This window comes from Mustela nigripes, chromosome 13 (genome assembly GCF_022355385.1).
Source record: "Mustela nigripes isolate SB6536 chromosome 13, MUSNIG.SB6536, whole genome shotgun sequence".
In the NCBI taxonomy this organism is placed as follows: Eukaryota; Metazoa; Chordata; class Mammalia; order Carnivora; family Mustelidae; genus Mustela; species Mustela nigripes.
The window spans coordinates 59,620,562-59,642,525 of NC_081569.1; the positions used below are offsets into that span (position 1 = coordinate 59,620,562).

Below are 21,964 nucleotides of genomic sequence, written 5' to 3' on the forward strand. Positions count from 1 at the left end.
AAAAGATTTTATTTATTTATTTGACAGAGAGAGAGAGCACAAGTAGACAGAGTGGCAGGCAGAGGGAAAGGGAGAAGCAGGCTCTCTGCTGAGCAAGGAGCCTGACGTGGGGCCCCATCCCAGGATCTTGGGATCCTGACCTGAGCTGAAGGCAGACACTTAACTGACTGAGCCATCCAGGTGCCCCTGAAGTTTTTTATATATTTTAATTATCAGCCTTGTTTGTATATGTGGTAAATATACTGTAGTTTGACTTTTTGTTTTCTTAGTAGTGTCTTTTGATAGAAGTTCTAAGTTTAAATGTAGTCCAATTTTTCAGTCTTTTCTTTTTTCATTATTGCTTTATGTATCCAGTTCAAAAAATCTTTGTCATAAAGTCGTGAAGATACTCACTTATATTCCAAAAGTTTTGTTTTAAGTCTTACATTTAGGTCTGTAATTGAATTGGAAATGGATGGTTCTTCTGTATGTAGGGTGAGGGGGTGGTTTATTCTGTAAGGCTCTCCCATCAACCCAGCACTGTTTATTCTAAAGACAGTCCTTTCTCCATTACTCTGCAGGTCTGTCTTTTTCATAGATTATGAAGGGAGATACGGGTTTTTTTGGTATTTTTTAATTAAATATTTTATTTATTTATTTGACAGAGGGGTAGGGAGCACAACTAGGCAGAGTGGCAGACAGAGGGAGAGGAAGAAGCAGGCTCTCTACTGAGCAGGGAGCCTGATTCCGGGCTTGAACCCAGGACCCTGGTTCCCTTATGAAGGGAGATATTTAAATTTAAGTTCCATTCAGGTGATCCTGATATTTAGCACTATCATAGACACACATTATGTTAAATCAGCTATCTAAGACATGTGCATCAACAACAAATGATCATTTCTTAAGAAGACACAGATGGCAAACAGACACATGAAAAGGTACTCAACATCACTAATCAGGGAACTGCAAACCAGAACCACAATGAGGTATCACCTCCCTTCTGTCACAATAGCTAAAATGAAAAAGGTAAGAAATAAGGGATCCTGACTGGTGAGAATGTGGATATAAAGGAACCCTATGAACTGTTGGTGCACTAATTTACATTTAGTGCAGCTTCTATGGAAAACAGTATGGAGGTTCCTCAAAAAATTAAAAATAGAAATACCATGTGATCCAAAATTTCCACTACAGCGTATTTACTCAAAGAAAATGAAAATGTTAACTTGAAAAAAATAAAAGCTCCCCAATGATTACTGCAGCATTATTTACAATAGCCAAGATATGAAAGCAACCCAAGTGTTCATCCATACATGAATGGATAAAGGAGATATGGTAGGTATGTATTATGTATGTATAATACCTACAGTGGAATATTACTCAGCCTATAAAAAGAATGAGATCTTCCCATTTGCAACAATATGGAGGGACCTAGAGGGTAGTATACTAAGTGAAATAAGTCATACAGAGAAAGACAAATACCATATGATTTCATTTGCATGTGGAGTGTAAAAATACAAAAATAAATGAAAGCAGGAACAGACCCATAAATACAGAGAGAACTGATAACTCCCAGAGGGGAGGAACAGGAACGGGCAAAATGGGTGAAAGTGAGTGAGAGGCACTCACTTCCAGTAACAGAACAAAGGAGTAAAAGTCAAAGTAAAAAAAAAAAACAAAAACACCAAAAAACAAAGGAGTAAAAGGTACAGCATAGGGAATATAGTCAGTGGTCTTGTGTTGTATGGTGACAGATGGTCGCTACACTTGTGGTGAGCATAGTGTAACATACAGAGTTATCAGAGCACTATGCTGTATACCTAAAATTAATGTGACATTGTGAATCAACTATACTTTTTTAAAAAGGGAAAAAATGGACCTCTTTTGTCAAGTCTTGAAGAATGGAGATTTCATGTGTTATCTTTAAGTTAAATTTATCCAGATTGTTAAATTGTTCAGATTGTTTTGGTGTGATTTTAATTCATTTATTCTTGTGAACATTAAGACTTGTTCACTTTTGGGGTGCCTGGGTGGCTCAGTGGGTTGGGCCGCTGCCTTCGGCTCAGGTCATGATCTCGGGGTCCTGGGATCGAGTCCCACATAGGGCTCTCTGCTGAGCAGGGAGCCTGCTTCCTCCTCTCTCTCTCTGCCTGCCTCTCTGCTTAGTTGTGATCTCTCTCTGTCAAATAAATAAAATCTTTAAAAAAAAAAAAAAAGACTTGTTCACTTTTGGGGTGCTAGGGTAGTCCAGTTGGGTAAGCCTCTGACTCTTGGGTTTGGTTGAGGTTATGGTCTCAGAATCATGAGATCCAGCCCTTTTGGGCGCCACACTAGGCACAGAGTCTGCTTAAGATTCTCCCTCTTCCTCTGCCACTACCCCTCACCCCTGCCCTGCATTCTCTCTCTCCCCATCCCCAAAAAAAGTTTTGCTCACTTTTACTAACATCGTTGAAGATAATTAAAATTTTTTGTTCTCCGCTACTTTCAAACTGAGCAATCTTAACTATCATAATAACCTGACTAGGTGTAGGCCTAATGCTCTATGGATTTCAGACCGAGCAGGGTTCTTGAATGTTATTCATTTGTGCATTTTTTAAAAAGATTTTATTTATTTATTTGACAGACAGAGATCACAGGTAGGCAGAGAGGCAGGTAGAGTAGGGGGGAAATAGGGTTCCTGCTGAGCAGGGCCCAGTGCAGTGCTTGATCCCAGGACCCTGAGATTATGACCTGAGCCAAAGGCAGAGGCTTAACCCACTGAGCCACCCAGGCACCCCTCATTTGTGTATTCAATGGTGTCTGAAATTGATTAAAATGGTAATGTTTAAATTCCAGACATTCCCCCCCGCTTTTTTTTTTTTTTTTTTTTAAGATGATTTATTTAGGGACGCCAGGGTGGCTCAGTTGGTTAAGCAGCTGCCTTCGGCTCAGGTCATGATCCCAGCGTCCTGGGATCGAGTCCCACATCGGGCTCCTTGCTCAGCAGGGAGCCTGCTTCTCCCTCTGCCTCTGCCTGCCATTCTGTCTGCCTGTGTTCGCTCTCTCCCCCCCTCTCTCTCTGATAAATAAATAAAATCTTTAAAAAAAAAAAAAAGATGATTTATTTATTTGAGAGAGAGAGAGCACACGTGCCTGCATGAGCCAGGGGAAGGGCAGAGAGGTAGACTCCCCATTGAGCAGGGATCCTGATGTGGGACTTGATCCTACGACTCTGGAATCATGATCTGACCTGAAGGCAGGCGCTTAACCAGCTGAGCCACTCAGGCACCCTAAATTTCACACATTCCTATTGGAAGCAGAATATGTGCATCCTTGGCTGAGATGAGAAGTACTTTCATCTCAGTCTACTGCCTTATCAGGAGTAGAGGCTTATGGGCAGTCATTCAGTACTTTCATTTCACTCCTCTCCCACCACCCCCAAACCCTACTTGTTTGAAGGGAACAATAAAATTGAAACAGTTTAATGAACTTTCACCAGTTTTATTTTTTGTTTTTTTGTTTTTTGTTTTTCAAATTTTAAGTAGAGTCTTGCAAAGTCCACTTTGGTTTACCAAATACTTGCCAAACACCTAACATTTCATGTATCATGGGGTGTACCCAAATTGTACACAAATAAATAACTTGGCCCCTACCCTCAAGGAATGTGAAGCAGGAATGTGAACTGGGGACATAGTTGGTCTAGTTAAGCTGTGCATCTTTAAGAAGCACACTAGTCCTGGCTCTTCCTAAACTATATCTGATAGAAGTAGCTAGGTGGAGGGACACCTGGGTGACTCAGTTGGTTAAGCCGATACCTTTGGCTGAGGTCCTGATCCCAGAGTCCTGGGATCGAGTCCCATAGCGGGCTCCTTGCTCAACGGGGAGCCTGCTTCTCTCTCTGCCTCTGCCTGCCACTATGCCTGCTTGTGTTCTCTCTCTCTCTTTCTCTCTAACAAATAAATAAATAAATAAATAAAGTCTTTAAAAACAAAACAAAACTGTCTAGTGGAAGGGAAAGCTGGTGAGATATGTTCTTTTTTCCTGCCATGGGTAGGTCAGTGATTAGACCAAAAGACTAACAAGTAATTCTTCAGAGATTTATTTCAAAATGAACTTTGCAACTCTTAACTTTTTCTGGCCATCTGTATTTTTCAGTATTGAATGCTGAGTAATGGCTATGCAAATGCAGCTTGAAGCAAATGCAGATACTTCAGTGGAAGAAGAAAGCTTTGGCCCACAGCCTATTTCACGGTTAGAGGTATGTGCTTAGTTGTTAATTTTAGAATTATAATGCTAGATTACAGTCTCCTACCTTTTGGGAGAACTTAGAACCTTTTCATAACCATTGATTTATTACCTAAGGTCAAGACCTAAATTAGATTTTTCAAAAGTGTTATCAAGGGCGCCTGGGTGGCTCAGTGGGTTAAGCCGCTGCCTTCGGCTCAGGTCATGATCTCAGGGTCCTGGGATCGAGTCCCGCATCGGGCTCTCTGCTCAGCAGGGAGCCTGTTTCCTCCTCTCTCTCTCTCTCTGCCTGCCTCTCTACCTACTTGTGATCTCTCTGTCAAATAAATAAATAAAATCTTTAAAAAAAAAATTAAAAAAAAAAAAGTGTTATCAAGAATCCTGCTGCTAAACATGTCTGGCCATATCTCTTTTGTTAAGAATTCTCCTCCTACTTTATCATTTTTCTTTCTTAGAATTGGACTGTCAAAAACTAAAAGCCCTAGGATCTCATGGTGGAGTCTTGGTGGAGCCTTTATACTGTTTATGAAATTACAATCCAGAGAATTAGAGTGGCCTAGGACAGCTATGCAGGAAGGGAGAGGAGCATTGTCTCTCCATTGACTCATATCTGTGCTGAAGTTACTAGCAAGACAGCTGTTGTGGTCAGGGAGAAGGGCTTGTAGCTATTAAGGTGTAAGTGTCAAGCTCTAATTCAGGACTCTGCACAGGAACATCAAGCATTGGACCTGGGCCCTTGCACTATTTCTTCCCATTGTACAGAGGCCCCACATTGTGAGTGCTGCAGACATAGGCTAAGAGAAGTAGGAGGGAAAGCAGAGAAAGCCTTTATTCTTCCCTTTACACATATTCCTCCCACCTCAGCTAAACTTCAAGACTCTAGCAGAAGTTAATATAAACGATGTTTGTGATAAATATTACAGAGTTCAGCATCATAACTTCTGGTATTATGAGCATCCTTATACCCACACATGCATTTTGCTTATTGCTTAAATATCAATAGGAGAGCTTATTTCTGTGGGCAGACCCTCCCCTCTCAAAAACCCTTCCTAACCCGCAAAAATATACACATTCCACCACTAATATTGTCCCAGCAGTCATAGTTTTGATGGCTAATAAAATCAAAGCTGAATTTGTGGGATGCCTGGGTGGCTCAGTTGGTTAAGCAGCTGCCTTCGGCTCAGGTCATGATCCCAGTGTCCAGGGATCGAGTCCCACATCAGGCTCCTTGCTCGGCAGGGAGCCTGCTTCTCCCTCTGCCTCTGCCTGCCATTCTATGTCTGTGCTCACTCTCTCTCCCTCTCTCTGACAAATAAATAAAATCTTTAAAAAAAAAACAAAAACTGGATTTGTAATATAGGTAGGAAGAGGTGCATTTGGGTGGTTTATTTTGAGAACTGGTATATGAGTCCTTAACCAAAACTAGTTTTTCCCCATTTTCTTTTTTTTGAATTTTATTTGTTTGAGAGAAAGAGAGCATGAGCACAGAGAGGGAGAAGCAGACTCTTCATTGAGCACGGAGCCTGGGATCATGACCTGAGCTGAAGGCAGATGCTTAACCAACTGAGTTACCCAGGCGCCCCAGTTTTCCCGCATTTTTAATGTCACTTGTTAGAGTGATCCAGTCATGTTGCTACCCTCAGCTCTGGGGCAGGCTTCTCTGTTTATTCCAGCTTAGAGTCAAACAAACAAACAAACAAAAAACATTTTTTTATTTGTGCTTGATGTAGAAAAACATTAGAAACAGTGGTTTAAGGTGACTTTTTAGGGCCCAGTGTCTCACGTTTTTGACAGAGGAAGAGAGAGCACAAGTAGGGGAGAGTGCCAGAGGGAGATAGAGAAGCAGACTCCCTGCTGAGCAGGGAGCCTGAGGTGGGGCTCATTCCTGGGACCCTAGAATCATGACTTTAGCCAAAGGCAGACACCTAACCGACTGAGCCCCCTACGCGCCCCTCAATGTTCATTTGGAGTCCTAGTCGTAAAAGATTAAGAGTTACTAATTTAACTGTTCCAAAAAATAGAAATGGAAGGAAAACTTCCAAACTCTTTTTATGAGGCCCGCATCACCTTGATCCCAAAAACAGATAAGGATCCCATCAAAAAAGAGAGCTGACCAATATCCTTGATGAACACAGATGCGAAAATTCTCACCAAAATACTAGCCAATAGGATTCAACAGTACATTAAAAGGATTATTCACCACGACCAAGTAGGATTTATTCCAGGGCTGCAAGGTTGGTTCAACATCCGCAAATCAGTTAATGTGTGTGGGGTTATGGACATTGGGGAGGGTATGTGCTTTGGTGAGTGCTGTGAAGTGTGTAAACCTGGCGATTCACAGACCTGTACCCCTGGGGATAAAAATATATGTTTATAAAAAATAAAAAATTTTAAAAAAAGAGTTACTAGTTTATTCCCAGTGCCTGTGAATTAGTGGTTTAGTCCCAACTCATGATGAGAATACGTATATGGGACTACTAGTTTAGAAGTATTGGTTTTCAAAATGAAAGGGTTGGTAATTTGTTTTTATTTTTTATTTATTTATTTTTTTTTTTAAAGATTTTATTTATTTATTTGACAGAGATCACAAGTAGGCAGAGATCACAAGTAGGCAGAGAGGCAGGCAGAGAGAGAGGAGGAAGCAGGCTCCCTGCTGAGCAGAGAGCCCGATGCGGGACTCGATGCGGGACTCGATCCCAGGACCCTGAGATCATGACCTGAGCCGAAGGCAGCGGCTTAACCCACTGAGCCACCCAGGCGCCCGGTAATTTGTTTTTAAACACTTCATGTGTATAGAATACTTTTCAAAGCTTTGGCATATAATATCACAGTTCTTCAAAACAGCTCTGAATTGGGTAGGGCAAATATCTACATTGGCTGAGAGAGCTGAAGCTTACTTACACTTATCCATGGTTTTCTTCACTTGCAGCAATGTGGCATAAATGCCAATGATGTGAAGAAATTGGAAGAGGCTGGATTCCATACTGTGGAGGCTGTTGCCTATGCACCAAAGAAGGAATTGATAAATATTAAAGGGATTAGTGAAGCCAAAGCTGACAAAATTCTGGTAAGTACTGCTTATGTGATGTAGGGGGAGGCATTAGTGGGAATAGCATGTACAGTGAAGGTGGCAGTGTTCCTTCTTCATCTCCCATTGTGTCATTGTGTTCCCCTTTCTGATATAAGAAACATAAGGATTCCTAATATCAGGAATGTTCCTGATATTAGAAAGCAGGGTAGTAAGACACAAATACACACACACACACACACGGTTGATTTTTTTTTTTGTTTTTAAAAATGTGTGTATAGCACATACACAGGATAAATACACTAAAATATTTGTGGTGTTATTTCTGAATGGTAAGAATGTGAGTGATTTTTACTTTTGCCTCAATTTTCTGAAGTTTCTTCATTTTGTATAATCAAGTTTTACTTTCAAATAGAAAAGCTGTTTTTATTTATTAGCTAACTAATCATAGGCAAGATTCTTTAATAATGACAAGAGAATGTGATTTCAAATCATATGCTTAGTTTTTTTAACCTTAAAAACGTAAAAGTGAGGGGTGCCTGGGTGGCTCAGTGGGTTAAGCCGCTGCCTTCAGCTCAGGTCATGATCTCAGGGTCCTGGGATTGAGTCCCGCATCGGGCTCTCTGCTCAGCAAAGGCCTGCTTCCTCCTCTCGCTCTGCCTGCCTCTCTGCCTACTTGTGATCTCTCTCTGTCAAATAAATAAATAAAATCTTAAAAAAACACACACACATAAAAGTGATTTTACTGATTTGATTTCTATAATATACATTAATATATGCACAACCTGATGAATTCTGTTTTATTGGGTATCATACTGAGAGCTTTGAATTTTTAAGCACTGGTAGGGATTTTACTTCATTTATTTAGACCACTTTGTAATAGTAACTCAGGGCTGAGAAGTCATAATTCTTTTTTTTTTTTTAAAGATTTATTTATTATTCTGAACACTGACCCTGATGCAGAGCTCAGTCTCACAACCTTGAGATTACAGCCTGAGCTTAAACCAAGATTTGGGTGCCTAACCAACTGTGCCACCCAGGCTCCTCTGAAGTTTTCATTTATTGTATTATTCAAATATGTTGTTGAAGTGATGACTTAATTGGAAATGACAGTTCTGAGCTCCTAATACCTCATCAAAAGAGTATGTGTGATACTAAGCCAGTAGGTGTCCCTAAAATCTATTGGTTTTCTTTCTGGGCATTAATATTTGTGTCAGAACAAATCCTGACAGGATCCTTGCTTATGCCTTGTCAGACCTTAGTTTTAGAAATCAAATCCGTATCTTGCTTTCATGAAAACACAAATAAAAACCTTTAATAAAGCAAAATGAGATGTGCAAAATGATACGGAGCTAGGTCTATTTTTCTGTCCTTTTTGCTTTCAGACATTTTGTATTGTGAATTTCTAGTGGATAAAGGTGGATGATGTTATTTGCTTTTGAAGGTTAAAGAAGATTTCTTCAGTCACTGGCTATTCCTTCAATTCCCCCAAAGTCTTTGAAATTGAGGGGTTTTTTGTTTTTTGTTTTTTGTTTTTTTTTTAAGATTTGTTTATTTTAGGGGCACCTGGGTGGCTCAGTGGGTTAAGCCTCTGCCTTCAGCACAGGTCATAATCTCAGGGTCCTTGGATCGAGCCCCACATGGGGCTGTCTGCTCAGTGGAGAGCCTGCTTCCCCCTCTCTCTCTGCCTGCCTCTCTGCCTACTTGTGATTTCTCTCTCTGTCAAATAAGTAAATAAATAAATAAAATCTTCTTTAAAAATTTTTAAGAAAAGATTTATTTTAGAGAGCATGAATGGGAAGGGCAAAGGGAGAGAGAGAGAGAATCTGGAACAGACTCCATGCTGAGCATGGAGCCCCACGTGGGGTTTGATCTCATGACCCTGAGATCATAACCTGAGCCCAAACCAAGAGTTGCACACTCAACCAACCACACTACCCAGATGCTACTGAAATTGAGATTTTTCAACAAGAATATCCACTGTTACAGTGGAGAAAGGAAAATAAAGAAAATCATTTGTAGTAAGTACATCAAGGTGGTAGAAAAAGAAAGATTTTATGGACAAATTTGTTCAGAAGGTGACGTATTTATGTGATCTTCTCCACATTTTCAAAGTTTAATTGTAATTGGCTATTGTTGAACTGTGTTCTCTTCGTGTACTCTAAGCACTGACAGATTCAGCACATTTTTTGTAATATTTTCCATTTTTTAAGATTTATTAGAGGGCATGCGTGCATACGTGTGTGTAGTGGGGAGAGGGGCATAGGGAGAAAGAATCCTAAGCAGACTCCATGCTGAGTGCAGAGCCCCAAACAGGCTCAGTCTCATGACCCTGAGATCATAACCTGAGCCAAAATCGAGAGCTGGTTGCTTAACCTACTGAGCCACCCAGGTGCCCCATGATATTTTCCTTCTATTCACCATTCTTGTCTTGTGTCCGAGGTTTGGTAGTTCTTGGCTATTGAAAACTATACATTTAAGACTTCAATTAGCAGAAATGAAAGTAACTCATTATGTAAGTGTGCAAATAGAAGTAAAGTTCTCCCAGATTAGGCAGTTGCATGGTTTTTACTTCACATTTCACTTTAGTTATAATATTTTGTTTCTGTAAGGGCTCATAGTCTAGAATTTAGGAGTTAAAATGACAAAAAGGGAAAGCAACTGCTATGTTTTTTTCTTAGCTTTTTGTTGCTAAAATTTTTTAACTTACTGTAATGTTGAATTTTACAGCGAAAACTTATATACCCATTACCTAGACTCTACCATTAAATTTTAATATATTTGACTTACCACCTGTCTGTTGATGTCTCTATCCAGCAATCAGTCCATCTTGGATTTTTTTAATACTTTTCAAAGAAACTTGTAGATGTCAGTATATTCCCCCTAAATATTTTAGCACACATTAATTAAGGTTCAGTATTGGTTTATACTCTATTTTATCTTCTGGTTTTCATTAATCTTCATTTTTCCTGTAGATTAGTAGAAGTTACGGGACGAGAGATCATAGAAAAAAGAAGGGAAGAAATTCTCTAAGACATAATAACAGAAAATTTGGCAGAGCTAAGGGGAAATCTCACATAGTAAGAATTCATGGAGTATCAGAGACCCACACTTAGACACATAAGTGTGAAATTTCAGTATACCAGTCATAAAGAGAAGATTCTTAAAGAATTCAGAGGGAAAAAAGCAATTCTAAAGGAATAAAAAATCAGAAAGTGGTGCCTGGGTGGCTCAGTGGGTTGGAGCCTCTGCCTTTGGCTCAGATCACGACCATGCCTTCGGCTCCATCAGGCTCTCTGCTCAGCAGGGAGCCTGCTTCCCTTCCTCTCTCTCTCTGCCTGCCTCTCTGCCTACTTGTGATCTCTGCCTGTCAAATAAATAAATAAATCTTTTTTTAAAAAGGAAAAGAAAAGTAAAAAATCAGAAAGACTACTTTTTTCTTTTTTTTTTTTTTTTTAAGTAATCTCTGCACCCACTGTTGGGCTTGAACTCACAACCCTAAGATCAAGAGTTCTTTGCTCCACCAACTAAACCAGCCAGGTGCCTGGAAAGACCACATTTCTTAACAGAAATCTGACTGGTAGAGGCTAGTAGAACAACACCTTCAAAGTTATGAGGGAAAATAATTTTATTATTTTTTTAAGATTTTATTTATTTAAGATTTTATAACACCTTCAAAGTTGTGAGGGAAAATAATTTTATTATTTAAGAGTATATGAGCAAGTGGAGGTGCAGAGGGACAAGAAGACTCCCCACCAAATGTGGAGCCCAACAGGGGCCCACTGAGCCACAAAGGTGCCCCTATATATATATTTTTTAAGATTTTATTTATGTTTTTGACAGAGAGAGATCACAAGTAGGCAAAGAGGCATGCAGGAGGTGGGGGAAGCAGGCTCCCTGCTGAGCAGAGAGCCCAATGCAGGGCTCCATTCTGCTTAGTCTGTATAGTATGCTTTTTTCTAGTATCTTTTATTTATTTATTTAAGAGAGAGCCTGTGAGCATGAGGCGCAGAGGAAGAGGGAGAGAGAATCTCAGGCAGACTCCATCTTAGTACCCTGAGATCATGACCTGAGCTGAAACCAAGGGTTGCATGCTTAACCAACTGTGCCACCCAGGCACCCCTAAATGCATTTATTTTAAATTTTGGAATTAATTGATAGACTCATTATTGAAGACTTACCAGTGACTACAAAATAATATATAAGTGTTTTCGACCTTGACAGTGTAAAAGAAAAGGTACAGCTGACAGAGATAGGGACAGTAGATACGGAGGGACAAGAGATTGAAGGACAGATGTCTTCATTTAACAAAGGAGAAAGAAGGGGCACCTGGGTGGCTCAGTGGGTTAAGCCTCTGCCTTCGGCTCAGGTCATGATCTCAGGGTTGTGGGATCAAGCCCCATGGCTGGCTCTCTGCTCTGCAGGGAGTCTGCTTCTCCCTCTCTCTCTGCCCTTCCCAGCTCATGCTCTCTCAATCTCTCTCTCTCTCTCAAATAAATAAAATGTTTAAAAAATAAATAGTTTCTCAGGGTGCCTGGGTGGCTCAGTAGATTAAAGCCTCTGCCTTCAGCTCAGGACATGATCCCAGGGTCCTGGGATCGAGCCCTACATCGGGCTCTCTGCTCTGCAGGGAGCCTGCTTTCTCCTCTCTCTCTGCCTGCTTGTGATCTCTGTCTGTCAAATAAATAAAATAAAATCTTTTAAAAAAAAAAAGTTTCTCTCCTTTTGCCCCTGTCGCCATTCCCCCTCCAAAAATAAAAAAAAAGTAGAAAAGTTAAGAGATATAGTCTGTGGTTGATGGAACAGGAAATGATAATTTATATATTTTGTTAGACTTCATGCTGTATGTCACATTTGTCATAAGTCGGGCAAAGTACACATGTGTGGGTCTATAATAGTTATTTTTTTTTTACTATGTGGATGTATTAGTTGAATTAACAATTAAAAAATTAATTTTCATGGAATCTCTGAATTTGCTTATTTTATCCTTTAGTTGCCAGAGAGATAAAATAATCCTAGAACTATTGGTATTTTGATGACTTTTTATTTATCATTATTTTTTTAAAAAATTTTGTCAGAGATTACAAGCAGGGGGAGTGGCAGGCAGAGAGAGAAGCAGGTTCCCTGCTAAGCAAGGAGCCCGATGTGGAGCTTGATTCCAGGACCCTGGGATCAGGACCTGAGTTGAAGGCAGACCCTTAACTGACTAAATTACCCAGGCATTCCTTTTGATGACTTTTTAAAGAGAAAGTACTCTGGAAATTTTGTTAGAATTTATCTCTTCCCACAGTGTGCCTGATTCTTGTTTTACTAATAATCATATTTTGTTGATTTGACATTTCTTATTTTTCCGAGACTGAGGCAGCTAAATTAGTTCCAATGGGTTTCACTACTGCAACTGAGTTCCACCAAAGGCGGTCAGAGATCATACAGATTACTACTGGCTCAAAAGAACTTGACAAACTACTTCAAGGTATAGTGATCCCTTATCCTTTGCTGTGAACTGCAGTTAGTAAAGTTCCAGGTCAGAGAACAAAACTAAAGTATTTGGGTAGAATTTGTGTGTTAGATATCATTAAGAGATAAGAGAGGGAGCCTGCTTCCCCCTCTCTATCTGCCTGCCTCTCTGCCTACTTGTGATCTCTGTCTGTCAAATTAAAAAAGAGAGAGAGATAAGAGAACTATCCACATTGAAGTAAGACTGCTAGAGGGTGGGGCCTGACTTATACTAAAATTATCTGCCAATGAAATAATGGAATTTCCATTTAATACTGCATTCAGAGAGTAAGCTTCCTCTGCTTATTTTAACGCAGGGTTGAAAATCTTGTAACTAAAACACTCCATGTTTGAATACTGTGTTAGAGTATCAGTGCATGGTAGTGCACACTAAACTATTGGACTTTTATGGAAACATGTAAAGCTTTTGAACTTTTGAAAACATTGCTGTCCTAAATTACTGTGAGGTTAGATTTTTTTTGTTGTTGCTTCCCCAAATATTTAATCATTCAAGTTTTCTTTTAGGGTGCAAAATAGTATGCATTCAGGAATAGTATGCAAATTACTATATATTCAGGAATATGTGCAAATTACTTAATATCGCTATACCTCAGTTTTATTATCTTTATGGTGAGGATAAAAAGAGTTCCTACATTATAGGTTATTGGAATTAAATGAAATGGTACATACATATGCATAGCACAATGCCAGGTACACAAGAAACGTTTAGTAAATTTTAGAGGATATCTCTATAATTTTTACATTTACTGCTTATTGACTTGTCGTGGTATAGTTCTTTATCTTGATTGTGGTGGTAGTTACATGAAGCTACAGATGCAGTAAAATTGCATAAAACTGTATACATATACACAAATGAAATGCATGCATTTTTTTTAAGATTTTATTTCTTTGACAGATAGAACACAAGTAGGCAGAGAGACAGGTGGGGTTGGGGGGAAGCTGGCTCCCCACTGAGAATAGAGCCCCATGCGGGGCTCGCTCCCAGGACCCTGGGATCATGACCCAAGCCAAAGGCAGAGGTTTAACCCAATAAGCCACCCAGGCTCCCCTATATTTTTTCTTTTAAGATTTTATTGATTTATTTGACAGAGAGATCACGAGTAGGCAGAGAGGCAGGCAGAGAGAGAGAGGAGGAAGCAGGCTCCCTGCCAAGCAGAGCGCCCGACGCGGGGCTCAATATAAGGACCCTGAGATGATGACCTGAGCCGTAGGCAGAGGCTTAACCCACTGAGACACTCAGGCGCCCCAAAATGAATGCATTTATAACTAGAGAAATCTGAACGGACTCTGGGGGCTGTATCACTGACAGTTTTCTAATACTGATACTGTACTATGGTTATGTAAAATTGTGTTAACACTGGGGGAGCCTGAGTGATGAATTCCTGGGACCAGGGTGCCTGCGTGGCTCATTCATTAATCGTCTGCCTTTGGCTCAGGTCATGATCCTGGGGTGCTGGGATTGAGTCTTATACCAGGCTCCCTACTCCGTGGGGATTCTGCTTCCCACTCGCCCACGACGAGCTGCTTCCCTTGCTTGTGCTTGTTCTCTCTTTCTCTCTGTCAAATAAATAAAAATTTTTTTTTTTTTTAAGATTTAATTTAATTATGTCCCAGAGAGAGAGGGAGGAGAGCAAGCACAAGCGCGGGGAGCGGCAGGCAAAGGGAGAAGGCTCCCCACTGAGCAAGGAACCTGACTTGGGACATAATACCAGAGTCCTGGGATCAAGCACCACATGGGGCTCCCACTTAGCGGGAAGCCTCCTTCTCCCTCTCCTACTCCCCCTGCTTGTGTTCCCTCTCTCACTATGTCTCTCTCTGTCAAATAATTAAAATCTTAAAAAAAAAATTCATGGAACTTTCCTGTACCTTTCTTTGTGATTTTCTGTAAATCTAGAATTATTTCAAAATAAAAATATTGCTTGTTGAAAATTGAATTTATAAATTATTTATACATCTTTCTGATGAGTTCCAAGGATACTTCTACAGTTATTCTTTCTAAACATTTGTATTGTGCTAAGAGGTGTTTCCTATTGCTTTTTTAGGAGGAATTGAAACCGGATCCATCACAGAGATGTTTGGAGAATTCCGAACTGGGAAGACTCAAATCTGTCATACGTTGGCTGTAACATGCCAGGTGAGATTTTGGGCTCTAACCAAATCTGCAAAAGAAATTAGTTGATTGCTATTTGCAAGCATCTTTTGGGATGGACATTAAAAGGGCACTTTAGGGCGCCTGGGTGGCTCAGTGGGTTAAGCTGCTGCCTTCGGCTCAGGTCATGATCTCAGGGTCCTGGGATCGAGTCCCACATCGGGCTCTCTGCTCAGCGGGGAGCCTGCTTCCTCCTCTCTTTCTGCCTGCCTCTCTGCCTACTTGTGATCTCTGTCTGTCAAATAAATAAATTTTAAAAAGTCTTTTAAAAAGGCGGGGGGGCACTTTATCCCTAAGACCCATAGACCCCTACTATACAATTCTTTCATGTTCTAGACACTTTCACATCATTGTTTTCAGATGATTTCTTCATTGTTTCAGATGTTTTCTTATCCTCCATTATGCCTCCCCTGGCTTTACCTGCCCTCTTCACTACTCTAGATCTTATGATTCACCATTAAACTCATTCCTCAGATATATATTCCCCACCTAAAGAGATGTCAGTCTTAGATGGACCCTTCTTAGAATCTTCTTTGAGAGCTTTTTTTTTTTTTAAGACTTTATTTATTTATTTGAGAGAGAGAAAAAGGAAGCAAAAGAGAGCATGTGTGGAGGGGAGAAGCAGACTCCCTTCTGAGCATGGAGGCCAATGCCAGACTGGATCCAGGGACTCCGGGGATCATGACCTGAGCTGAAGGCAGACACTTAACCAATTGAGCTACCCAGGTGCCCCATGAGAACTGTCTTCTTAGTCCCTGTTCCTTAATAACTGAATCATACTGGAGAAAAATCATACTATAAAGCTGATTATCTTCACTTTAAATTCAAAATGACAGACATTAACATTCATACTGCTTAGAAGACCTACTAAATTTGTTTAGGCATTCTTTTTCCCATTCAGTAAGAATTCTCATGCTTTGTTCTTTCCTCTCAAACCTTCATGTTCCTCTTCAGCCCTCACTCAGCCAGTGACCAACCTATTCTTCACATCAGATTTATGAATCCACCTACATTTATACCCATTTTTTCATATCTTGGGCTATAACAGAAAAGTGTCTCTTTTCAAAACCCCATCCTATCAGTGTGATCTGGTTACCATCTTTGGCCACCTTCTCAGGGACTCTACTCCTCCTCTATTTTATGCTTTACCTCTGTATTAAGTATCTCTTCCAAAACTTTTTTTTATTTGTAGTCTCATTCATGGGAGGATTTGGAAATAGACACAGTGAATTAATTCCTAAAATCATGTTTTATTGAAATAATAGATATAGGGGATGCCTGGGTGGCTCAGTTGGTTAAGCTTCCAACTCTTAATTTCAGTTCAGATTATGATGTCAGGGTCATGAGATCAAGCCCCGTGCTGGACATGAAGCCTGCTTGAGACTCACTCTCTCTCCCTCTATTCCCCACCACCACCAAAAGAAAAAAGAGAAGAAGCACCTGGGTGACTCAGATGGTTAAGCGCCTGCCTTTGACTCAGGTCATGATATCCAGGTCCTGGGATTGGGTCCCAAGAGTCTCATATCAGGCTCCCAGCTCAGTGGGGAGTCTGCTCCTCCCTTTCCCTACCTCTCCCCCTGCTTATGTTTTCTCTGCCTCTCTCAGTCTCAAATGAATAAATAAAATCTTTTTAAAGAGAGAGAGGATGCTAATTCATTAATAACAGAAAGGATTACATTTCACCAGCCTAAGACCTAGAACCAGAAGTGTAGAAAGGATGTTAGATTACTGCTTAAATCTAAACATAATCTGCTGTCATTTATTCAGATTTTCTTAATGAAGTGAAACTCTATTACATTAGATTTCTGTCTAATAAGTTACATAAAGTTGAGAGCCACAGTTAGACCACAGAAACGAACAGGCTGTGTTTCTTTAAAGTACTAGACTAATTTTAAAATTCTGAGAAGACATTTTATCATAAATTCCAGTTTTAAATGCATATACCCTTTGACAAAATGTGGCTTACACAATTGTTCACAGATAGTCGAGGATAAATGTACAAAGAATTTACACAATAGCATTATAAAATGGTGAAAGTTCAAAACAATGTACATCATTGTAAAATAGGAAGAAGAGTTAAATTATGGTACTAAGCAGTTATTAAAAATAGTTAACTTGGGGCACCTGGGTGGCTCAGTATGTTGAACCTCTGCCTTCGGCTCGGTTCATGATCCCAGGGTCCTGGGATCGAACCCCACATCAGGCTCTCTGCTCGGCGGGGAGCCTGCTTTCCCCACTCTCTCTGCCTGTCTCTCTGCCTACTCGTGATCTCTGTCTGCCAAACAAATAAATACAAAATCTTTTTAAAAAATAAATAAATAAATAAAAACTAACTTGGTTGTGGTGTTCCAGTCCAGTAATATGAGTTGACTGCAGTGGCACTAGAGGGCAAGATGGAGGAGACACAATGGGCAGAGTATGCAGTCCACCACCTTGAAGTTGGCTCAATAACACACTGGGACCTTGTCCACTTTTCTGTCAGTCTTCGTACCTATACCCAGTCACCTATGGTCTCCCTTCACCCATAGAGGTCTTTGTAGCTGGAAAAGAGCCTGCTTCCTTCTCTCTCTGCCTGCCTCTCTGCCTACTTGTCATCTCTGTCTGTCAAAGAAATAAATAAATCTTTAAAAGAAAGAAAGAAAATTTGATGTTTCTTGGCCCTTCGTATAAAATGTCCTTAAGGATTTTCCTCAGAATTTAAAGGTGAATTATGACTCCAAAGTAGATTGCTAGGGTGGAAACTACCCTTTGGCATCATTCACATAAAATTTGTAGAACTTAAAGTTGTCTGACATGGGATGGGTAACCTAAAAACCCAAGATTTCCCTAACTAGCTCATAAGATAATTTTGATGGCATTCCTCCCTTTTTCTTTTTTTTTTTTTAAACTATATTTTCCTTTTCCTCCTTTTGTTTAATTTTAACATCTGTAGGTACTATTGGAATAAACACCCTTATTTTTTCTTCTCTCTCAGCCATACTTTAAACTTACTAAGAATGTCCCTGGGGCATGGCCAAACCTCGTTAGGAACCTGCAGAAGCAAATTTGCTTAATAAAGTGAAGTGTAAATGTGGCTTGAATGTGACAAAATTAATTGAGTATTGGATCACTGTCTCTAACTTATTAAAGCTAAGATAGTAAATGAATTTTCAAATATCTATACTCTTGAAAGAATTGTTCAATCTTGTGTTGATATGCAGTCATAGAATTTTATCTGAGTTTGGACTGTATTTCCAAGCAGTCCAACTCTGGTAAGAGTCTGGCATTGCATGCTGTGGAACACCAGGAGTTTCGTATCTACTGCTAGCTCTATTTCTATCAGAAGGGAGCGCCTCCTGGGGCACCTGGGAGGCTCAGGGTTAGGCCTCTGCCTTCAGCTCAGATCATGATCTCAGGGTTCTGGGATCGAGCCCCACATCAGGCTCTCTGCTCAGCGGGGAGCTTACTTCCCCCGCTCCCCCTACCTGCTTCTCTCCCTTCTTGTGATCTCTCTCTCTCTCTCTCTCTTTGTCAGATTAAAAAAAAATCTTTTTTTTTTTTTTTAAAGATTTTATTTATTTATTTGACAGAAATCACAAGTAGATGGAGAGGCAGGCAGAGAGAGAGAGAGGGAAGCAGGCTCCCTGCTGAGCAGAGAGCCCGATGCGGGACTCGATCCCAGGACCCTGAGATCATGACCTGAGCCGAACGCAGCGGCTTAACCCACTGAGCCACCCAGGCGCCCAGATTAAAAAAAAAAATCTTAATGATGAAGGGAATGCCTCCTATCTACTCCTGATTGACTCTTTAAATTTTTTTTTCCCTTTGCTTTATTGGGGGCGGGTGGTGAAGTTGATCAGTTATATTAGAAGTACAGTGTTCATTTGTACACTGTTCTTTTTGTTCTGTCCAGCTTCCCATTGACCGAGGTGGAGGAGAAGGAAAGGCCATGTACATTGACACTGAGGGTACCTTCAGGCCAGAACGGCTGCTAGCAGTGGCTGAGAGGTAGGTTACTGAATTAGATGAGAGAAATCTTTTTTTTCTTAATTTCTTTTTTTTTTTTTTTTTTTTTTTTAATTTTTTTTGAGAGAGAGCATGAGCTGGGGGAAGGAAAAGCACACTCTCCACTGAGCAGGGAGCACGATGCAGGGCTTGATCCCAGGAGCCTGGGATCATGACCTGATCAAAGGCAGACACTTAACCATTTGAGCCTCCCAGGCACCCCAGGTGAGAGAAATCTGGCACCACCTGTCACTGTAGTGATTGCCAGGGTTAGTGTGTCTGAAGAGTTTTTCTCTTCTTACTGGTCTATATCCCAAAGTTATATGTGTAGATCAGAAGAATGACCTTCCTTAGAAAAAAGCACTCTTCTTAAATCTCTGAGTTATTGTCAGACTGGATAAAAAACTACACCCAGCTATGTGCTGTTTTCTAGAGAAACACTATAGATTCAGAGACACAAATAGGTTGAATGAAAAAGGATGAGAAAAGATATTGCATCCAAACAATAACCATAAGAGAATTGGCTGTACAGGCAGTATCAGTATAGGCTTTAAGACAGAATAAATACTAGAAACAAAGAGGACCATTTTATAATTGAAAAGTCAGGGCGCCTGGGTGGCTCAGTGGTTAAGCCGCTGCCTTCGGCTCAGGTCATGATCTCAGGGTCCTGGGATCGAGTCCCGCATCGGGCTCTCTGCTCAGCAGGGAGCCTGCTTCCTCCTCTCTCTCTCTCTGCCTGCCTCTCTGCCTACTTGTGATTTCTCTCTGTCAAATAAATAAATAAATAAATCTTTAAAAAAAAAAAAAAAGAAAAGAAAAGTCAGTTCACTGGGAAAATAGAACAATTATAAACATACCTTAATAACAGGCCCCAAAATATGTTATACAAAAACTGACATAATTGGAAGGCAAAATAAGCAATTTAACCATAACAATTGGGGACCATTATCTCAGTTCAAAAAATATATAGGTACTGTGCGTAATGGTGGAAGTCTGAATGCATTCTCCTTAAGATTGGAAACAAGGATGTCCACACTCACCATTTACATTCCTTTGAAGGTGGAAAATACTGAATGTACTGGAGGTCCTAGTCAATGCAGTCAGCTAGGAAAATGAAATAAAAGGCATCCAGATTGGAATGGAATATGTAGAACTATCTTTATTCACTGATGAAATGATCCTTTCTGTAGAAAATTCTAAGGAATCCACATACACACAAAACTACTAGAACTATATTATTTCAGCAAGGTTGTATTCTCACTATGCAGAAATCCATTGTTTCCATAGAAGCAATGAACAATTTAAAAATTAGGAAAACAGGGCGCCTGGGTGGCTCAGTGGGTTAAAGCCTCTGCCTTCGGCTCAGGTCATGATCCCAGGGTCCTGGGATCGAGCCCCACATCAGGCTCTCTGCTCAACAGGGAGCCTGCTTCCTCCTCTCTCTCTGCCTGCCTCTCTGCCTCCTTGTGATCTCTGTCTGTCAAATAAATAAATAAAATCTTAAAAAAAAAAAAATTAAGAAAACAATTTTGTCATTCACAATAGCACTGAATTCCCTCCCCAAATGATCAAAAATCAAAATAGGAATAAATTTAACAGGAGACTACAAAACATTGCTGAAAGAAATTGAAGATCTACATAATTAGAGAAACACTCCATACTCATGGATTGGAAGACTTTAATTATTATTAAAGTCATAATATTACCTCACACTGATATAGATATCCAGCACAATCCCTACTGTAATTTCAGGAAGCATTTAGGCAGAAACCAACAAGCTGATTATAAAATTTCTGTGGAAATGTCTAGAACCCAGAATAGCCAAAACATGCTGAGGTAGCAGGGAGAACAAAATTGGAGATCTTGGTCTTCTTCATCTTAAAACTCACTTAAGCAACAATAATTAAGACACTGTGGTGCTGGAATGGGACAGACATGTGGATTAGTGGAACAGAATTGAGAATTGAGACATAAGCTCTTTCATTTATAGTCACTTGATTTTTTACAAAGATGTCAAGGCAATTTAATGGTTCCTCAGTCTTTGTCTTTCAATAAATGGTGCTAATGTAGCTGGATAGCAGCATGTAAAAAGATAAATTTAGACCCTTATGCTATACATAAAATTAACAAAAATGGATAACAGTGTGGTGAATCCTCAAAAAATTAAACCTAGATTTATAGTATAGTTCAACAATTCCACTTTTAAGTATACAAAGAATTGATATGGGGACTCAGATACTTGTACACCAGTGTTCCTGGCAGCACTAGTTACAGTAGTCAAAAGGTGGAAACACCCTGCTTATTCATCATTAGATGAATGGATAAACAAAATGTCATAAAAATATAAAATGGAGGGGCGCCTGGGTGGCTCAGTGGGTTAAAGCCTCTGCCTTTGGCTCAGGTCATGATCTCAGGGTCTTTGGATTGAGCCCTGCATCAGGCTCTCTGCTCAGAGGGGAGCCTGCTTCTTCCTCTCTCTCTGCCTGCTCTCTGCCTACTTGGGATCTCTGTCTGTAAAATAGATAAATAAAATCTTTTAAAAAATAAAATTAAAATATATATATATAAAATGGAATATTACTCAGTCTTTAAAAGGAAGGAAATTCTCTCATATGCTACAACATGGATGAATCTTAAAAACAAGCTAAGCGAAATAAGCCAGTTACAAAAGGACAAAAATTGTAATGATTCTTCTTAAACAAGGTTCTTACAAGGTACTTAAGTGGTCAGTTCATAAAGATGGAGAGTAGAACAGTGATCCTCAGGGGCAGGGAGTGAGGAGAGTTGGGAGTTATTATTTGGGGGATACAGAGTTTCTGTTTCGGATGATAAAAAGTTGTGGACATGGATGGTGGTGATCGTTGCACAGCATGAGAATGTACTTACTGCTTCCGGACTATACTTTTTTTTTTTTTTTTTTTTTTAAGATTTTTTATTTATTTATTTGACAGACAGAGTTCACAAGTGGGCAGAGGAGGAAGAAGAGGAGGAAGCAGTGGAGGAAGCAGTCTCCCTGCCGAGCAGAGAGCCCGATATGGGGCTCGATTCCAGGACCCTGAGATCATGACCTGAGCCAAAGGCAGAGG

At 40.1% G+C, this 21,964-nt stretch overlaps 1 protein-coding gene across 1 annotated transcript in view; it reads left to right on the top strand.

Moving 5' to 3' along the window:
• RAD51 (RAD51 recombinase) overlaps positions 1-21,964 on the top strand; it is a 32,162-nt gene that overhangs the window by 2,396 nt on the left and 7,802 nt on the right. Inside the window, exons 2-6 of the mRNA XM_059372536.1 lie at positions 4,111-4,213; positions 7,130-7,267; positions 12,584-12,701; positions 14,788-14,879; positions 18,787-18,881. Of these exons, the coding sequence (XP_059228519.1) occupies positions 4,127-4,213; positions 7,130-7,267; positions 12,584-12,701; positions 14,788-14,879; positions 18,787-18,881 (530 nt within the window). The 5' untranslated portion in view covers positions 4,111-4,126. The remainder of the gene's footprint in view (positions 1-4,110; positions 4,214-7,129; positions 7,268-12,583; positions 12,702-14,787; positions 14,880-18,786; positions 18,882-21,964) is intronic.